The sequence below is a fragment of the Staurois parvus genome, unplaced genomic scaffold (genome assembly GCF_062004578.1).
Source record: "Staurois parvus isolate SC_StPar_1 unplaced genomic scaffold, SC_StPar_1.0 ptg000236l, whole genome shotgun sequence".
In the NCBI taxonomy this organism is placed as follows: domain Eukaryota; kingdom Metazoa; phylum Chordata; class Amphibia; order Anura; family Ranidae; genus Staurois; species Staurois parvus.
In genome coordinates this window covers 1,208,781-1,225,784 of record NW_028318032.1, presented here as the reverse complement: position 1 = coordinate 1,225,784, position 17,004 = coordinate 1,208,781, and the positions used below count along the sequence as shown (strand labels likewise).

Genomic DNA, 17,004 nt, shown 5'->3' with positions numbered 1-17,004 from the left:
GGAAGATGTGGTTCAATATTTTAATATTTTTTAAACAAATATTGCATATAATTAATATCCAAGTATCTTGAAGCACGTAGATGTTTCAATTAGTCTATCTGGCCTGAAACTGGGGCTTCGTAGAAAATGGCTTATTGTTAGAAAAAAGTGGATGTTACCATATCCAATGACTGTAGGAAATGGGTAATTGATACAGTCAGTTGATTTTAATTGCCAACACAGGAAGTCTTTAAATAAGTTGCCAACAATTCAACATGAATGGCTCCAAATGCCTGGTCTGGTACCAAATGTTAGATTTTTCTGTGGTTAAAATATAGGGAAATGGGTTGTCTGTATTTGTTTTAATAAAAATCTTTAATAAAATGTGGAAAAAGATACAAAAATCGGACCATGTATGGGTGGAACTAAAATCTTCAGGGCCTTTATTTCAGGACAGAATAGTAAGCAGAATCCACACAGCTCCCAAAATGTACAAAACACCATTTGGAATCCGAAAGAATCCTGAATTGACCACACATTTAATATATAGTAGTACTTATACAAAAAAATAAACAAAAGCAGGCGCATCATCAACTAGACATGTTAAGCACACCTTTAGTGCCTTTCCATATTAATATTTAAGTAAGAACCTCTTTCAAAAGTCAGATCAGTATTTTACCTCTTTTACATGGGCATCATCAAAATACATCCATTTGCGAATTTTGGTTTGAAAGAAGAATGTGGAGTAATGCTTGCCATAGTAGCAGATCATTCCTACAAGATACAGCTCAGAATGCTTCGCTCGGTCATCTGTAACCCTATAAAATAACTGGACAAAAAAAAAAAAAAAAAAGAAACCTTTTAAGATAAACACCTTAGACTTGTTGACAACAATTGTGTATGGAAAATATTAAACTCTGTATTAACTGCTTCCCGTCTGCCCTAAAGCAGAAATACTGCTACAGGGTGGCACAGGTGCACAAAATCACGTATATATACACATGTGATTTTGCATCTCCGGGTAGGGGGCCTGCACAAGCTCAATTCGTGGGGGAAAAAAAACGATGCAAATTTAATTTGGGTGCAGCGTTGCATGACCGCGTAATTGTCAGTTAAAAGTAACGCAGCGCCGTAATGCAAAAAATGGCCTGGTCAGGAAGGGGGGTAAATCCTCAGGAGGGCAACTGGTTTACGTTTGCCTCCACCCCCTTACCCAGCCATTAACCACTTGCTAACAGCGCTATAGCCAAATGACAGCTACAGCGCGGTTGTCCAGTTCTGGGAGGGCGTCATATGACTTCCTCCCAGAACGCGCCCTTCTGTGCGCTCCCGGGGGTGCGCACCAGGTGTTCTCCACGAGCGCTGGGTCCTATGGACACAGCTGATCACGTGATGTGGTAAAAGGCCAATCCCAGCCGCGACTTTACCAAGTGATCAACTGTTTCCAATGACACAGCAGATCACCGGGTAAAGGCAGTTACTGGTTATCGGCTGCACTTTCCTCACACTCATATAATGCAACCCTAAAATAAATCAATACATACAGTATATTCTTCCATATTAATAGTATCAAAAAGGATAAAATAGTGCCAAACTTATATTAAAAATAAATATCTATCACCCACTGGAAACATGTGTACACACACTAAAACAATTTAACATAAGATAAGTGACTAATGCTCAAAAAAAAAATATATATAGTGCACACACACCTACTGCATTAAACGATGTTTAAGTCTCCAAAAAAGCTTTATCCAATAGGGAACTCTACATAAAATATTACAGTGCTCACACAGTACAAAAATAAGTGTCCTCTCTGCTAAAAATCAATCTCAACAATGTCCTTTGTGGTGATGAATAAAATCATGCAATGTGCAATAGTGATCAATAAATCCGTGATTGTGTCAAAAAATCTTCTCCTATTAGCGACTAGATTGCCCCCTCACCTCCTCCCAGTGACCCCTAGGGGCCAACAGGCTTGCAGGATCACCCAGGATCCTTGACTTATAAGGGCCAGCAACTTCCTTCCTTCCCTGGATCTCCTTTATGGGGCTCCTATTGCCCCTGATCAGCCAAGGTAACTCTAAAAGGACAATAGCTCACCAATCGAGTGAGCCAAGAAAAAACCTCTAAGTGTAGTACTTCAATATAACTTCTTTAATCGAAAGGTTAAGAGTAACACTCATATTCCTAGCAGTCCTCCCTCCTCACCGATGTGTGGGTACACTTCATGCGAATGGTACTTTCTGGGTGTAGCAAAATGGCGTCGCACGCCGGAAGTGCGTCACCACGCACTGGAAACTACGGACTCGCGCGTGGTGACGCACTTCCGGCGTGCAACGGAACACTTATTTTTGTACTGTGTGAGCACTGTAATATTTTATGTAGAGTTCCCTATTGGATAAAGCTTTTTTGGAGACTTAAACATCGTTTAATGCAGTAGGTGTGTGTGCACTATATATATATTTTTTGAGCATTAGTCACTTAACTTATGTTAAATTGTTTTAGTGTGTGTACACGTGTTTCCAGTGGGTGATAGAGATATTTATTTTTAATATAAGTTTGGCACTATTTATCCTTTTTGATACTATTAATATGGAGGAATATACTGTATGTATTGATTTATTTTAGGGTTGCATTATATGTATTTGGCACACATTTCTTAACATTAAGAGCGCTACACTATTTTTTATGATTTACACTGTTTTGGTATCAATCTTTCGAGTGTTGGCAGCTTTAGACTAGGTTTTTACTTCCGTTTATAGCGCAGGAGGACCTTTGACCATTTGACTTTCCTCACACTGTCACAGCATGAGGAAAGTGCAGCCGATAACCAGCAATTGTCAGAGGACAAATCGGCACCGATCATCAGAGCACTGATGATCAGTGCCCGTCAGTGCCCATCATTGTTGCATATCAGTGCCGCCTCATCAGTGCTGTCTAACAGTGCAGCCTCATCAACGCACATCAGTGAAAGAGAAAAATTACCTGTTTGCAAAATTTTATAATAGAAACAAATTATTTTTTGCTCTTTTTTTGTTTATAGTGCAAAAAAAATAAAACACCCAGGGGCAAGTAAATACCACCAAATGAAAGCTATTTGTGTGAAAAAAAAATGATAAAAATTTCATATGGGTACAGTGTTGCATGACCACGCAATTGTCATTCAAAGTGCGACAGCACTGAAAGCAGAAAACTGGCCTGGGCACGCAGGGGGTATAAGTGCCCAGTAGGCAAGTGGTTAATGACTGGACAATCAAGCAGTAACAACATACTGATGAGTTCATTCCCCTGCTCACTCTTGAGTGCTCACACTCTCTTCCACAGTAAGCGGTGTTGTACAATGAACCAAAAAGTGAAATTGAGAAACATTTAGACCAGCATTAAATGTATGCCTAATATTGTTAAAGGAATACAAAAAATTATTTATGTTTTATTATTTTTTCCTAGAGTTCACCTATAATGCCTCTACTTAACCTCATGTACCAATTTTCTATAATGTCCAGAATAGATTTTCAATTGGATTGAGGTCTGGACTATTTGCAGGCCAGGCCATTGACATTATATGCCTTTCTTGAAGGAAAGTTTTCATGGCTTTTGAGCTATGGAAAGACGCATTATCATCCTGAAAAATGTCATCATCACAAAACATCCTTTCAATTGATGGAATAAGAAAAGTGTCCAAATCTCAATATAAACGTGTGCATTTATTGAAGATTTATTGACTGTCATCTCCCCCGTATCTTTACCTGACATGCAACCCATATCATCAATGATTGTGGAAATTTGCATGTTTTCTTCAAGCAGTCATCTTTTATACATATCATTAGAACAGCACCAACCAAAAGTTCCAGCATCATCACCCTACCCAATGCAGATTCGGGACTCATCACTGAATATCACTTTCATCCAGTCATTCACAGTCCATGATTGATTTTCTTAAGCCCACTGTAACCTTGTTTTTTCTGTTTAGATGCTAATGATGGTTTTTCTTTGGCTTTTCTGTATGTAAATCCCATTTCCTTTAGGCAATGTCTTACAGTTAGATCACAGGCATTTGACTCAGGTTTCTACCCATTTGTTTTGTTGTGCATTTTCTGTTTTCAAGGCATATTGCTTTACTTTTGCTATCTTGACACTTTGATGTCTTCTGGTCTACCAGTACGCTTCCCTTTTACAACCTTCCCATTTGATTTGTACTTAAAGAGGTTTTAGAAATCTCTCCTTTGTTTCAACTGACATCTATTGTGTTGGAGCCATGAGTCATGTCAATCAGCTTGGTGCAACAGCTCACCAAGGTGTGCAAGCACTCATTTTTACCTGCAGACTAATTAGCAGATGTAATCTGATGCAGCTGTTTGATTTAGAACTGCAAAGTACATGGTGATTCCATAATATTTTCCTCAGAATTTAGTAATTTCATATTTTTTTTCCTCTGCTTGAACTGCAAAAACAGTTGCAATTGACTAGTTTTCTTTTTTCTAAGTGTTTCTGAAAGCCAGAAAGTTGGAATGTTAAATGAAAATAGTTTTGATGCATGTCTTTGATTGTTTTTTTCCCCTACACAATTAAATGAACATTTTTCAAGAGTGGTGATTCCATACTTTTTGCCAGGGGTTGTATCAAATGAAATAAACTAAATTTATTGTTATTCCAGTTTTCATAAATCATCCTTCTTGCCAACAGCCCAAAATAAAATCTTCGTAAAAACGGCCGGTTCACTTGTGTGTTATGGTATGCCAGAACAATAGAAAATAAAAGGACAATTTTAGTCATGGTGCAATGGCACAACAGGCCCTAAAAACATTAAGATTCTTCTCAAATTATTCGTAAAAAGATGCTGATTTTTAGTGGTAGATGCATGCAGTTCCTCCATGAATATCCACTTGCCCTCCGGAAGATTTACCCCCCTTCATGACCAGGCCATTTTTTGCTATATGGCGCTGCACTATTTTGACAATTGTGCGGTCATGCAACCTTGTACACAAATTTATATAATTTTTTCACACAAATTTAGGGTTTTTTTGGTGGTATTTGATCACTACTGGGTTTTTATTTTTTGCGCTATAAAACAAAAATAAAAAAACAAAAAAAAAACCAATATTTTGTACTTTTTAGTAATAAACATATCAAATAAAAATTCTTCATAAATTTAGGCCACAATGTACGCAGTTACATGTTGTTGGTAAAGAAAAATCTACACTACACTATTGGTTTGCGTGAAAATTATAGCATCTACAAACAATGGTATGGATACTGGAATTTTTTTTTTTATATACTAGTAATGGTGGTGAGTAGCAACTTATAGCGGGACTGTGATAGTACAGCAGGCATTCTGAGTGGGAACTAACTGCCACTGACACTAATACAGTGATCAGTGCTAATAAAAAGCACCATCACTGTACTAATGACACTCGGCAGGCAGGTGTTAACATCTGGGGCGATCAAAGGGTTAACTGTGTTAGGGAGTGCTTTTACTGTGTACTGTTTGGTGTTTTACTAGGGGATGTGGTGGTTTTATCTCCCTAACTGGCACATCCCCACTGACAGGAGAGAGATCTGTGTTGTTTAAATTCACAGATCTCTCGCCTGTCAGTTGCACCACCAATTGCCGGGTCCCAGCCATGAATTGCTGGCTGGGACCCAGTGACTGACATGTACAGGAGCAAATGACAGCACAGGTAGGTGGGCGGTGTGCCCCCTACTGAGCAATGCAGAATTACATATATAGATTCTCCACAGAGCTGCGGCCCTGTAGCAGTAAAGCTGCATTAGGGCGGACGGAAAGTGGATATATTTCTATACATACAAAAAGGTTAACAATTAGCCAAAAATTAACTATATAAGCTGGTCTCTTAACATGAAAGCATAGAATGGCAGGAAACTCACATCGCCAAGCTTCAGACATGTTCCAAGGCTGTGTATAACATCCTCAGCCAAATCCGAGTGATCAGAATCCCACACCAATCCTATGGTAATGATCTGCGGGGCGTTCATGAGTACACGACGAATTCTGATTTTCTCACCACAGTTACTCTGTAAATGTAAATGTTTCTTCTGTTAAAACACAAAACAAATGAAATACAGTAGATACTTTCAAAAGAGATCACTCCTGACTTACTGGACAGTTCCTCAGGTCTCCCATAGTACTTGCTTTCTGTAACAATTCACCAAACATGTCGGGAGTTGGCTTTTCTCTTCTTTCCAACATACATATTGCCTGGTTGCTATGTTTACAGCAAAAAAATAAATAAGGTATGTATTAGTAATATATTCATAACTGAGTCACAAGTGGTAAAAGTCTTCATGACTAATAGAACATAACAGGTTGTCTGCTTTGAGTAGACTATATATACACACAGACACACACACACTATAAAGTATTTTGCTATATGACAAAAGCAGTTCTGCAAGTTTATGAATTACTGAAGGAATTAGTAGACATCTGATGTTATTCTATGATGAAAGAGGCCCACATTCATAAACATAGCTATAGATAGGCAGATATCTCCCCAAGAATGATGGACAGGGAGACTACTTATGTGCGTTCATCTGATGTATGCAGTGGCACCCATTTCGTTAATGTTTAGGGCTGAAACAACTAATCAAAATAATGGATTATAATAGTTTTCAACTATTTTCATTATCGATTAGTTGGTCAACCGACTAGTTGGCCTGCATACAGACCGGATTATTTGTTTACATATCAGGAAGTACAGTGCAACACACATACAGGTCAGTACACTGTCCATACAGGTCAGTAAGTGTCTCAGAGCTTGTGAATGTGTAAGGAGCAATGCCTCCTGGGCAGGAGAAGGAGTGATTTAAAGTGATGCTAAAGGCAAAAGTTTTTTTTTTTTTACTTTGCTATAGGGGCACTCTATACTAAAATTTGAAGATCGCTATAGGAGAACTCTGAAGGCAGGAGGAGCCAGAAGTGCCGGCTGGGGACCCAAGAAAAGGAGAAGAATCGGGACAGCTCTGTGCTAAACAATTGCAAGTTAAGTATGACATGTTTTTTTATTTATAAATATATAAAATCCAATGTTAAGCTCTCTGTTAAGGGAAGATCAGCATCTGAACCCAGAGAAGCAGGAGGCTGATAGGCTGATAAACTGGAGGCAATATAATTTACAATTAAAATTAAAGTAAAAATTTACCAGTATCGTGCATTATATTTAAAATGCATGTGAACCTGGCCCAATTATACAGTTTCCCTTCATCCAAAAATCAAATGAAAAATGCTTGTTTGGAGGCTTTATTTACTGCATTTTACCATGCAATTTTGCTTATCATCCCATAGTTTAACACTTTCAATATTTTATTTTCAATTTATGCTGAACACCTCATACTAGTTCCAACCTAGGGTGGTTCATCCCCCAGCATGCTGGCATTTCTCAACTAACTGGTGTTACCCATTTTTCTTCCAATTAATGATCAGTTAGAAAACACCTAAACATTCTAAACATTGAATGAACAGAAGCAATGCAATTACACAAATAACTTTTTTTTTATTAATAAACATACTACATTCTTCCATTTTTGCTGAAGATTTTACTTACCAAAGTGCAGTAGTAGAGATATAATGCACCATCTGAATAAAAGGCAATGGATCTGATGTGGCGCCACAGCTAGTACAGACACACTGTAAAAACAAGTCCACATGTTATATATATATATATAGATATATATATATATATATATATATATATATATATATGAGTAATACGTCTTTTAGGGTGGTGGCAGACTGTTTTTCAGCCAGCTCAGGATAATTTGTGAAGCTGAATAACTGTTCAGTTTAAACTGCGCATAGATTTTTATAGGCACTTTTCCAGTCCTATGTGAAAATTAGAGAAAAACAAAAATTTTAATTTGCCAGCTCAGATGCTTGCCACTGCTCACAGCATTTTCCCAACAGCTTGGCAGCCACTGAAGCCATTTTACATTTTGTGGCCACACCTCACTAAAAATTACCTGCACTTAATTGGCAAAAATGTTTGGTTAATTAGAAGCACTTAATGTAAATTCTTCTACTGGCCACATGTAACACAAAACAAAAAGTAGCCTTGAAGAGAAGACACCTTTAAGTTTTTAAGTTTACCTCTGGTTTGTCACACAACACTGTCAGACCTTCTGAAACTACTATGCAAACAAGTTTTTTTTAAAAGTCAGTATTTGAATATCCTTTAGGCATGTCTCTTTCACATCTGAGCATTGGACTTGTGTTTTTGGGCTCCACTGCTTCATGGACCAGGTTACAGAGTAAAGGATAAGAACTTCTATACAACACTTTCTTTTTAATTTTTGAGTAGACACATTACACAGTACACATTCGCTATAAAGCTCTGGCTGAAAAAAACCCTTGAGCCACCCCAACCTTGTTCAAATAGAAAATGCATAAAGACATGCACTTGTCATCCAACTATTACCAACCACTTTTTGGGCACCCCAGATGCACACTCAGCCAGACATTTTACGACAGGCTGGAAAACCAATGTTTGCAGCAGGCATCAATTCCAACACTTTTAAACTGCAGTAATTCTTTATCACATATATCACCTGTAACAAACAACACTCTATTTGGAACATTCAACTGAAACAGATTGTCCACAATAGGCCATCAGTGATTCATTGTGCAGCACCACTTTTTATGGAGCATCTGCCAGAGTTGAAATACATCTTTCTGAAAGAAATAGCCAGTTACTGCCACAAAAAAACAAAGGAAGAAGGGACTTAGACTTGCCAGTAGATTCCATATCTTGACATTCAGTACAGGACAGAACAGGTCCTTTTCCAAACACAGGAGATGGGAATAGGGAAATTAGTAAGGGAAATTCCTTGTATAAAGGTCTTGACAAGAAATTGTAAAGCCAAAAGGTAGAATACGTAAGACAATATGACAAATGACAAGTTGGGGGAACATATTGGTCCTAGTAAAGACAGTTAATTTTCAAGATTTCTAGAGAGAGGTAACAGAGGAACTGGCTAGATTAAAGTTTAATAAAGCAAGAAGTCCTGATGGTATTCATCCCAGAGTTCTAAAAGAACTTCAAGATATAGTTGGAGGACCATTAACATCTTTTTAATCAATTTCTTCTAAAGGTCTCGAGTAGAACTGATCAAAGCGAACCGCCTCGAAGGAGGTCTCCATAAAGCACAGAAGACATCTTTTGCTGGGGAAAGAAACGTTTTGCCTAGGCCTTGTCCAAGATCAGCCCTACAAATTGTACTCCAATTAATTAAAATGAGTTGAGAGCAGGATTTCTGAAGATGATCAGCCATTTAAAAGTTTGAAGGAACTGGATTGTCTTTTGGATACTGGAAGACAGGACAGCGGAATTGTTCAGTATAAGGTCGTCCAGGTATGCCACGGCCTGGGTGCCTTGAGATGTGAACAGGGCCAGAAGAATAGAAAATTTTATGAAGACACTTGCAGAGGATAACCTAAACAGCAGGGTGGTAAATTGAAAGTGTTGGCCTGCCACAGCGTAGACTGCGTTGATGTTCAGGAAAGGCAGGAAGAAGTGAAGATGGGCAACTTGGATGTCCACTGATGACAGAAATTCCCTTGATCTGAGAAGTAAAAACAGATCTCGGGGCCTCCATACAAAATTTGGAGACATGCAGACATTTGTTTAGGGATTTTAGGTCCAAAATGGGGTAAAATGCCTCCTTCAGTTTTTGGACTTTCAACACATTTGAGAAAAACCCTCTGAACCTTTGCTCTGCAGGAACTAGGACTTGCACCTGATGCTGACTCAGGGATACCCACAAAAATGCCTATCCTTGAGGTTAAGCTGGTAGAGTGGAGGATAGGTTTCAAGGAAGGGGTAGGGACAAGAAAATCTATTCTGTAATAGGAAATGGAAACAACAAACTTGATCCAGAGGTCTGAGAGGTCTCTGACCTAGACTGACACATGCCAACAGATGTCCCCCATCTGTTGCATCATAACTGCAATAGAAGGTTGTAAGTCAGTACCAGCGAGAGCAAGGGTAGCCAAGACAGACTATTTCTTCTTAAATTCTTTTTCCATAGCCTGTAGCTCAGCAAGGTTTTGGAGGAAGGAATGGCTCTTCAGGATTTGGCCAATCCTCATTCAAAGAACAATTAATATGAGTGTGCAAGGGATACATCTTTTTAGACTCTGGAAGCCGTTTTGTGCCCATAGGAGCTCGCTTAACCTCCCTAGCGGTCTGACTATGTCAATATTTCTGTGCTCAAAGCGGTACATTATTTTCAATGGAGATTTGTTTCTTTTTTATTGTAGGCCTGTAATTCTTAGGAATAACTCACCGAAATCTGTCTGAACAAGAGTCTAGTAAACATCCCGGGTATGATAAAATTTGAAACACAAAATCATAAATTATAACATACTAAATAATCAAAAAAAATTATAATAATAAAATTTTATTCAATAATGTAATCAAACCAAAAACACTGAAATTTGAAACAGAGCGCCAAGTTTGCACATCGCTGAGTTCAGTCGCAAAATCTTTTTCAGTGTCGGATGACGAATTTCCCCATGAATCATCACTCAATTCTGCAAGTGATTCTAATTTACTATTGCTGTTCTCTAGCTGGTCTAAAACCGCTTTTGACCTAAATGGACGCTTTTTGGATGCCATGGACGTTTCTCAGTTTCCAGGCAGAAAGAACAATAAAAATGCAGGCAGGGCACAGGACAAAGCACTAGGGACAAAATGTATGTGAAATGGTTTGATACAGTAATGTAATACTATCAAATTTTAGTGTAATGAGTGAATGTACAATTTTGACATTTTTGAATTTCCCGCCGGTTACATCCCCCGTGTGTCCCGACGCTCGCAGGGAACGGAACCCAGAAGACAGATGCCAGCATCAGCCGGAGAACATGGCCGGGGGTGCTGCAGGGGGGACATCACAGGACCGCAGGACAAGATAAGTGAAACGGGGATTGCTGAAGAAGCGCTACAGAGTATTTCTGAGTGTAGCTCGGGGTTACTGCTTCTGGTACTGAAAGTCAATCCCAAGCTACACTCGGGAATGCCGCCAAGGAGGTTAAGCTAAGGAGATTCTAGTGCTGCTTGGCAAATGCTAGTATGCACCGCATCAATAACAAAAAGCTCATAGTAGAAAGCATATAGCATGAAACATTAGCTTGTGATACGAAAATTCTGTAGATGAGGATTTCTTTGCCGGAACCTCCTCTGCATCCACCTCATCTTCCTCTCTATTTTCCTCAAAGATATCAGAAAGTTCAGGGTCATACTAATAAATGGATTTAGGTGGTGGATAGGCAAGAGAGCATTTCTGGGCCCTGGAAACCAGAATCTAGATTCAGAAGGCCAGAGTTTCAAAAATTAAATCATAGTTGTAACGAAATCTGCCTTAGCCACGAAATCTGCCTTAGGCCATTTGTTGTGCACCTGAGAGATAACTTAAATTAGAGAAAGGAAGCTGCATCAGTATGGAACCTTGCTCCAGGTGAAGAGAACAGCTACTACCCTGAGTGTTTTTTTATGCTATGGACAACACTGGAAAACCAGGGAGTGCTATTAGACCCTTTGTCAGCTCCACATCACCTTGTCTCCTCCAAACTAAGGGAGCCTCTGTGGGATACTCACAAAATGGATGTGGAATGAAAGGGTATTAGTGTCTGTGAAAGGAGCAGGGATAGTCTAAGCACTGATCGATGTCCTGTTGTAGTATCTCTGAAACAGCAGGCTGCCGAGAGACCAGCAGACATGCTTCTTGCATTTTATTCAAAGCTTTTATTCAAAGTTGCAGATCCCATTTGGAATGTTGGCCAGTTGGAATATATACTACTACACCATAAACATCTTGCCAAACTTAAGTCTCTTTTTCTCTGTATTCTTCGGAGTTACTACAAAGCCTCTTTACAGAGGCAGGGCATTTAAAGAATGCCTTGCCACACTTGGTGGTCGTTGTGGTGCCCCCTGCTGAGTGTTATGGGTAACATGAGACAGGAGTTCAATCCACCACCTTTCAAAGAACCTCTAGTAACCTCCAAAGGAAGGCTAGCTGAGAAAGGCTTTCATTTCCTTGGAAAGACATAACTGATTATATGTACAATGTGTGTAGATCAGTGTAGCATCTGTAATTTGTGATTATGAACAAGATGAACCATACCTGTTCAAACAGAGTCATTGCAAACTTCTGATGAGAAATACAGTGCTGTGCAGTGCAGATATCTTCTTTGGACTCATCTGCGATGTGAATGTGGAGGCGGATTAGAAGGTTTTCCTGCACATAGAAAAGTTTGTTAAAGTTTTGTAGGCAACCTGCAAGCTGAAGAAGCAATACAACTGCATAGGCTTGACCAGATCTTATGTTAAAAATTCTCTAAAAGATGCTAAAACATTGCTAGGGTAGTGTTGTAATTCTAAAATAAGTCAGGTCAATAATGCAACAAGTTACAATTATTTTTTTTAGATTTTAGTCATGTGTGGTGGTGGAAAAAAAAAAGGAGAGGTGGGGGGTTGGTCTAGGAGTGGCTTATTTTAACTCAAAACATACTCATATTGAGAAGCTATGGGCTTTTCACCACCACTAGCCCAAGAGACATAAGAATCTAAAGTTATATGTAAATATCAGCATTCCCTGGAAGTGCTGGCTTTTGCCCTGACGCACTCATATTTTGAGCCTCTACAAGCTCTAGTAGGATTCCCATCAAGGATAGTTCATGTTACATATATTACAAATCTTTGGTGTGCTGTCAGAAATAGTACCTACCGTGGATAGCATATGTAAACTACTGAAGCAATACTGTGTATTACAAACCTCTGTTTCTTAATGCTCAGTGTTCAGTTTTTCTCAGCAACAAAATGCTAATAAAAAGGGATTCTGTAGTTGTTACCCAAATAGTTTTGTAGCATGGCCCTTTATATCAGTTGTCTTTAACTTACAATTCATACTTTGGTTTTCTGTCCACCAGTTGTCAAAAACAGGTTGAATTCAAAGTCCACAACCACACAGCCAATTGCAAACCTCTTTCTTGGAAGCAGCAAAAAGGTGAAGACCTGTAACTCCATGGTCTACCATTTCTCACACAGAAAACTCACTAGTTAGCTGTGGAAATTTTGTATAGAGTGGAGAAGATTTTACACTTTTTCTTGCCACCTACGGTTCTCTTGCAATGAAAACTGGAACTGAGAAGAGACAGGATGGGACATCTTTCAATCAGCAATAAACAAAGCTTTAGAAAGAGGAGGGCTAGAACCGGTGCAGGCTTTGTAATCTGTATCCCTTCCCTCAGTTCCAGTTACAACATTGTTGCCAAAACCGTAAGGGGAAAATTTCCAAGCAGGGCAATAGAAAGCAATATGAACCCATCAACCACACAATAAGAAAAAAATTGCCTGGAATGAAGATAATGCCAATAAACGCCAGCAGCTTGTACATAAAATTCATGCATCTCTATTGCAACTGAAAGCACAATGATAAAAGGGTACTGTCTTATATCATATTGTACAAGCACACAAATCTGTACTATAGTACTAAACATTCCATGTATCTGATTAACACTGCATGTGATATACCCCAGTCTCTATCTGCCATTCAATTTTAAAGTAAAAAAAACCCCACAGGGTGCTCAATGGCGTCACATATATAGCTTTGAGCACCCCGTAGTTTAACCCTGGTGGTGTTTTTTAGTAATTTTTTGGATCGGTTTTATAGCTGTAATCCATACTGCACCACAAGTGTGTGTGTTTTTAATAAAAAAACGTTTCTTACAGAATTACGCTATTGGAGTTCCCTTCATATTTTTATTCTGCACGGATTATCAGCAGAGAGGAAGAAGGAAGCAGTATGAAGACCGACAGTGGTGATGCCGCATAGGGCTGTGCAGCGGTTGTGCACACACAGATCCCTTTGAGCCATCAATCCACACTAAGGGAAGCAGGGATGTGGATTTCCCTGACAAAACAGATAGTTACTGGATACAGCTGCTGTGCAGCAATGTGCTCCATGATCTCTTTGTGGGATCTATCTGGTAAGGATATTCTTTTTCCTTTGCGGTGGTACAACTCTGAAGCACAGTTTGCTCTCCCTGGGCGACTCCTGGTCTCCTCTTCACTCATATTGACTTTTCTTTTTTCACATGGATAATTGGATTTGGGACTTTAATGGTTTTCATATTTTTCTTGCTCTGCAGACAGAACTTCTAATGTTTATTTTTTTTTCACAGATTTGTTTGTTATTATTATTTATTTTTGGAATATTGATACTTCTATTTGCACTTTAGTATAACAGGTTGTTTTTATTTTACATGTCTTTAATAATATTTTACCACAATGACATGTAAACCAATTTGATTGACTAAGGGTTGGGGTAACCTATAACACTAGCAGGTGCATGTTTACAATGGTTATCTTATTCACATGGTAGGAATTTTCTTTGCAAAAAAAAAAAAAAAAATTTAAATTACTTCAACCGATGAAGCTGTCCCGGCAGTGTTTCATTTTGCTAGAAATCCCTGCCTAGGCACTACTGCTGGACATATTGGTGTGCTCATGCAATCATTACAAGTATTAATTACATTAAATTAGCAGAATACAATATTCATTTGGGTAGCGATTCTTTAAAGTGTTACTAAGCCCAGGACCCTGCATTCACTATATCTGGTCTCCCACAGTACAAAGAACATGGAAGTGCAATTATTTTAGTAAATATAAACTGCTAAAGACCTTTTTTCATCAGCAGTATATAGCAGTCATGTGACTTCTATCAGTGTCCAGCAGAGCACTGGTTACAGCTTGTAAGAGTTTTCGTTCTCCTTTAGGAAGATACAGGACCCCTGACCTCTGGACAGTACAAATTGGCCCTGTGCTGATCACAAGCATTCTCCCAAGAAATAAATACAAATTCTTTAGCAGTAGTATAAAGAGGACTATTTATGAGTATTGGATTAGTATTATTTTTGCAATAGCATCACAAGGTGCACTGGTTTGAAGCACACTAATTTTTTCACGTTATTATTTATATAATCACTAATATATGAGTTTACATGTATACTATGGAGCGCGGCACGTATATATATATATATATATATATATATATATATATATATATATATATTTGCAGATGTATATAATTTTTTATATAGCATAAGAAGTCCCGTTTACAGTTTGCAAGAAGCCATGTGGGGGACACAGGAAACATGCGGTAAAAGGTGCTCTGGTCAGTTGAGACCAAAATTGAACTTTTTGGCCTAAAAGCAAAATGCTCTGCGTGGCGGAAAACTAACACTGCACATCACCCTGAACACACCATCCCCACCGTGAAACATTGTTGTGACAGCATCATGTTGTGCAGATACTTTTCTTCAGAAGGGACAGGAAAGCTGGTCAGAGTTGATGGGAAGATGGATGGAGCCAAATACAGGGCAATCTTAGAAGAAAACCTGTTAGAGTCTGCAAAAGACTTGGGGCAGAGGTTCACCTTCCAGCAGGACAATGATCCTAAACATACAGATAGAGTTACACGAGTTACAATGAAATGGTTTAGATCAAAGCATATTCAAGTGTTAGAATGGCCCAGTCAAATTCCAGACCTAAATCCAATTGAGAATCTGTGGCAAGACTTGAAAATTGCTGTTCACAGACGCTCTCCATCCAATCTGACAGAGCTTGAGCTATTTTGCAAAGATAAATGGGCAAATAATTTCACTCTCTAGATGTGCAAAGCTGGTAGAGACATCCCCAAAAAGGCTTGCAGCTGTAATTGCAGCAGAAGGTGGTTCTACAAAGTATTGACTCAGGGGGCCTAAATACAAATGCACGCCACACTTTTCAGATATTTATTTGTAATAAAATTATTTGTTTTGAAAACCATTTATCATTTTCCTCCCACTTGACAATTATGTGTCATTTGTGTTGGTCTATCACATAAAATCCCAATAAAATACATTTACGTTTTTGGTTGTAACATGACAAAGTGTGGAGAAATTTCAAGGGGTATGAATACTTTTTCAAGGCACTTTAATACACTAACTGTAGACTAGCCGTGGGGACAGACTGCCAGAATGAAGTGGCACGTCAAAGGGTTCAGAAATATTGATGTCACTCCAAAATGCTGAATGATTGCTGCTAGACTAATTAGAAAATGCCAAACCTATTGAACTGGTGATTAAATGACCCAGTTTTCCAATATACCTTGCCAAATATAATTTGCATCTGTTACGATTACTTAAAATAGCCGAGACATCCAAACCCTTTTACGACTTTTTGACAAAAAGGTTTTACTGTGTCTGTGTCCCCAGTGGAGAGATTTACCTTTATTCTTGTCCCAAAGACACAGAAAGCTAGAGTAATCTTCCCAAAAAGAGGGAATGCCCCCTTTGACTTTTCTATATCAGGAGCTTCCTGTTTAAGGGTAACATTTTTGACTTCCCATTACTTTCTGTCCCACTGAAATCAAACACCAAACAAACAAAATAATGACAGCAGCGCTTAGAGATCTCCAAAATACAAGTTTACAACCATGATCATCCAATTTAGACCCAAAATAACTTATGAATGGCAGATCTATGAAAAAAGGGCCCTAAAAGTAGGAGAAAATACATATCCTTACAAAGCATTCTGCTGCATCATCCATAATACCCAGCTGGAAACGCTGTTCATCTTGAAACGTCTTGGCAAGGGCACTGCGCAGAGCATCTGACGGTAGTACCTTCTCACTGCTACACTGGAATTGGTTGAATATCCCCTACAAAAACAGAAATAAATAGTGGATTTTTTATAAAAATCATAAGCATGTATAAGGGCAAGCCAAGCAAGATAGCATAAATTGTATTTACAAAAAAAGGAACAGCACCAAAAAAAAAAAAAAATACCCTCTGACTTTTTTTCCCCTGTGCCTTGGGAACAGTTATCATCGGCAAAGATCAATATAAGAACAAGTATAAGTAGAAGTGAACCCTTACATGCTGAAATTTCAAACTTAGCAAATGATGAAAAATTGCAAAAAGCAAAAAAGTTACCTTACATTTAAAGAAAAAAAAAATCAGCAGATACAAGG

General features: G+C 38.5%; 1 protein-coding gene across 3 annotated transcripts in view; it reads right to left on the bottom strand.

Moving 5' to 3' along the window:
- Positions 1-399: 399 nt before the first annotated feature.
- USP54 (ubiquitin specific peptidase 54) overlaps positions 400-17,004 on the bottom strand; it is a 145,238-nt gene continuing 128,633 nt past the window's right edge. For all 3 annotated transcript variants that reach the window (XM_089680199.1, XM_089680198.1, XM_089680201.1), the window contains exons 4-9: positions 16,558-16,692; positions 12,115-12,228; positions 7,542-7,624; positions 6,101-6,206; positions 5,869-6,015; positions 400-808 (exon numbers count right to left, since the gene is read on the bottom strand). In XM_089680199.1, the coding sequence (XP_089536325.1) occupies positions 647-808; positions 5,869-6,015; positions 6,101-6,206; positions 7,542-7,624; positions 12,115-12,228; positions 16,558-16,692 (747 nt within the window). In that variant the 3' untranslated portion in view covers positions 400-646. The remainder of the gene's footprint in view (positions 809-5,868; positions 6,016-6,100; positions 6,207-7,541; positions 7,625-12,114; positions 12,229-16,557; positions 16,693-17,004) is intronic.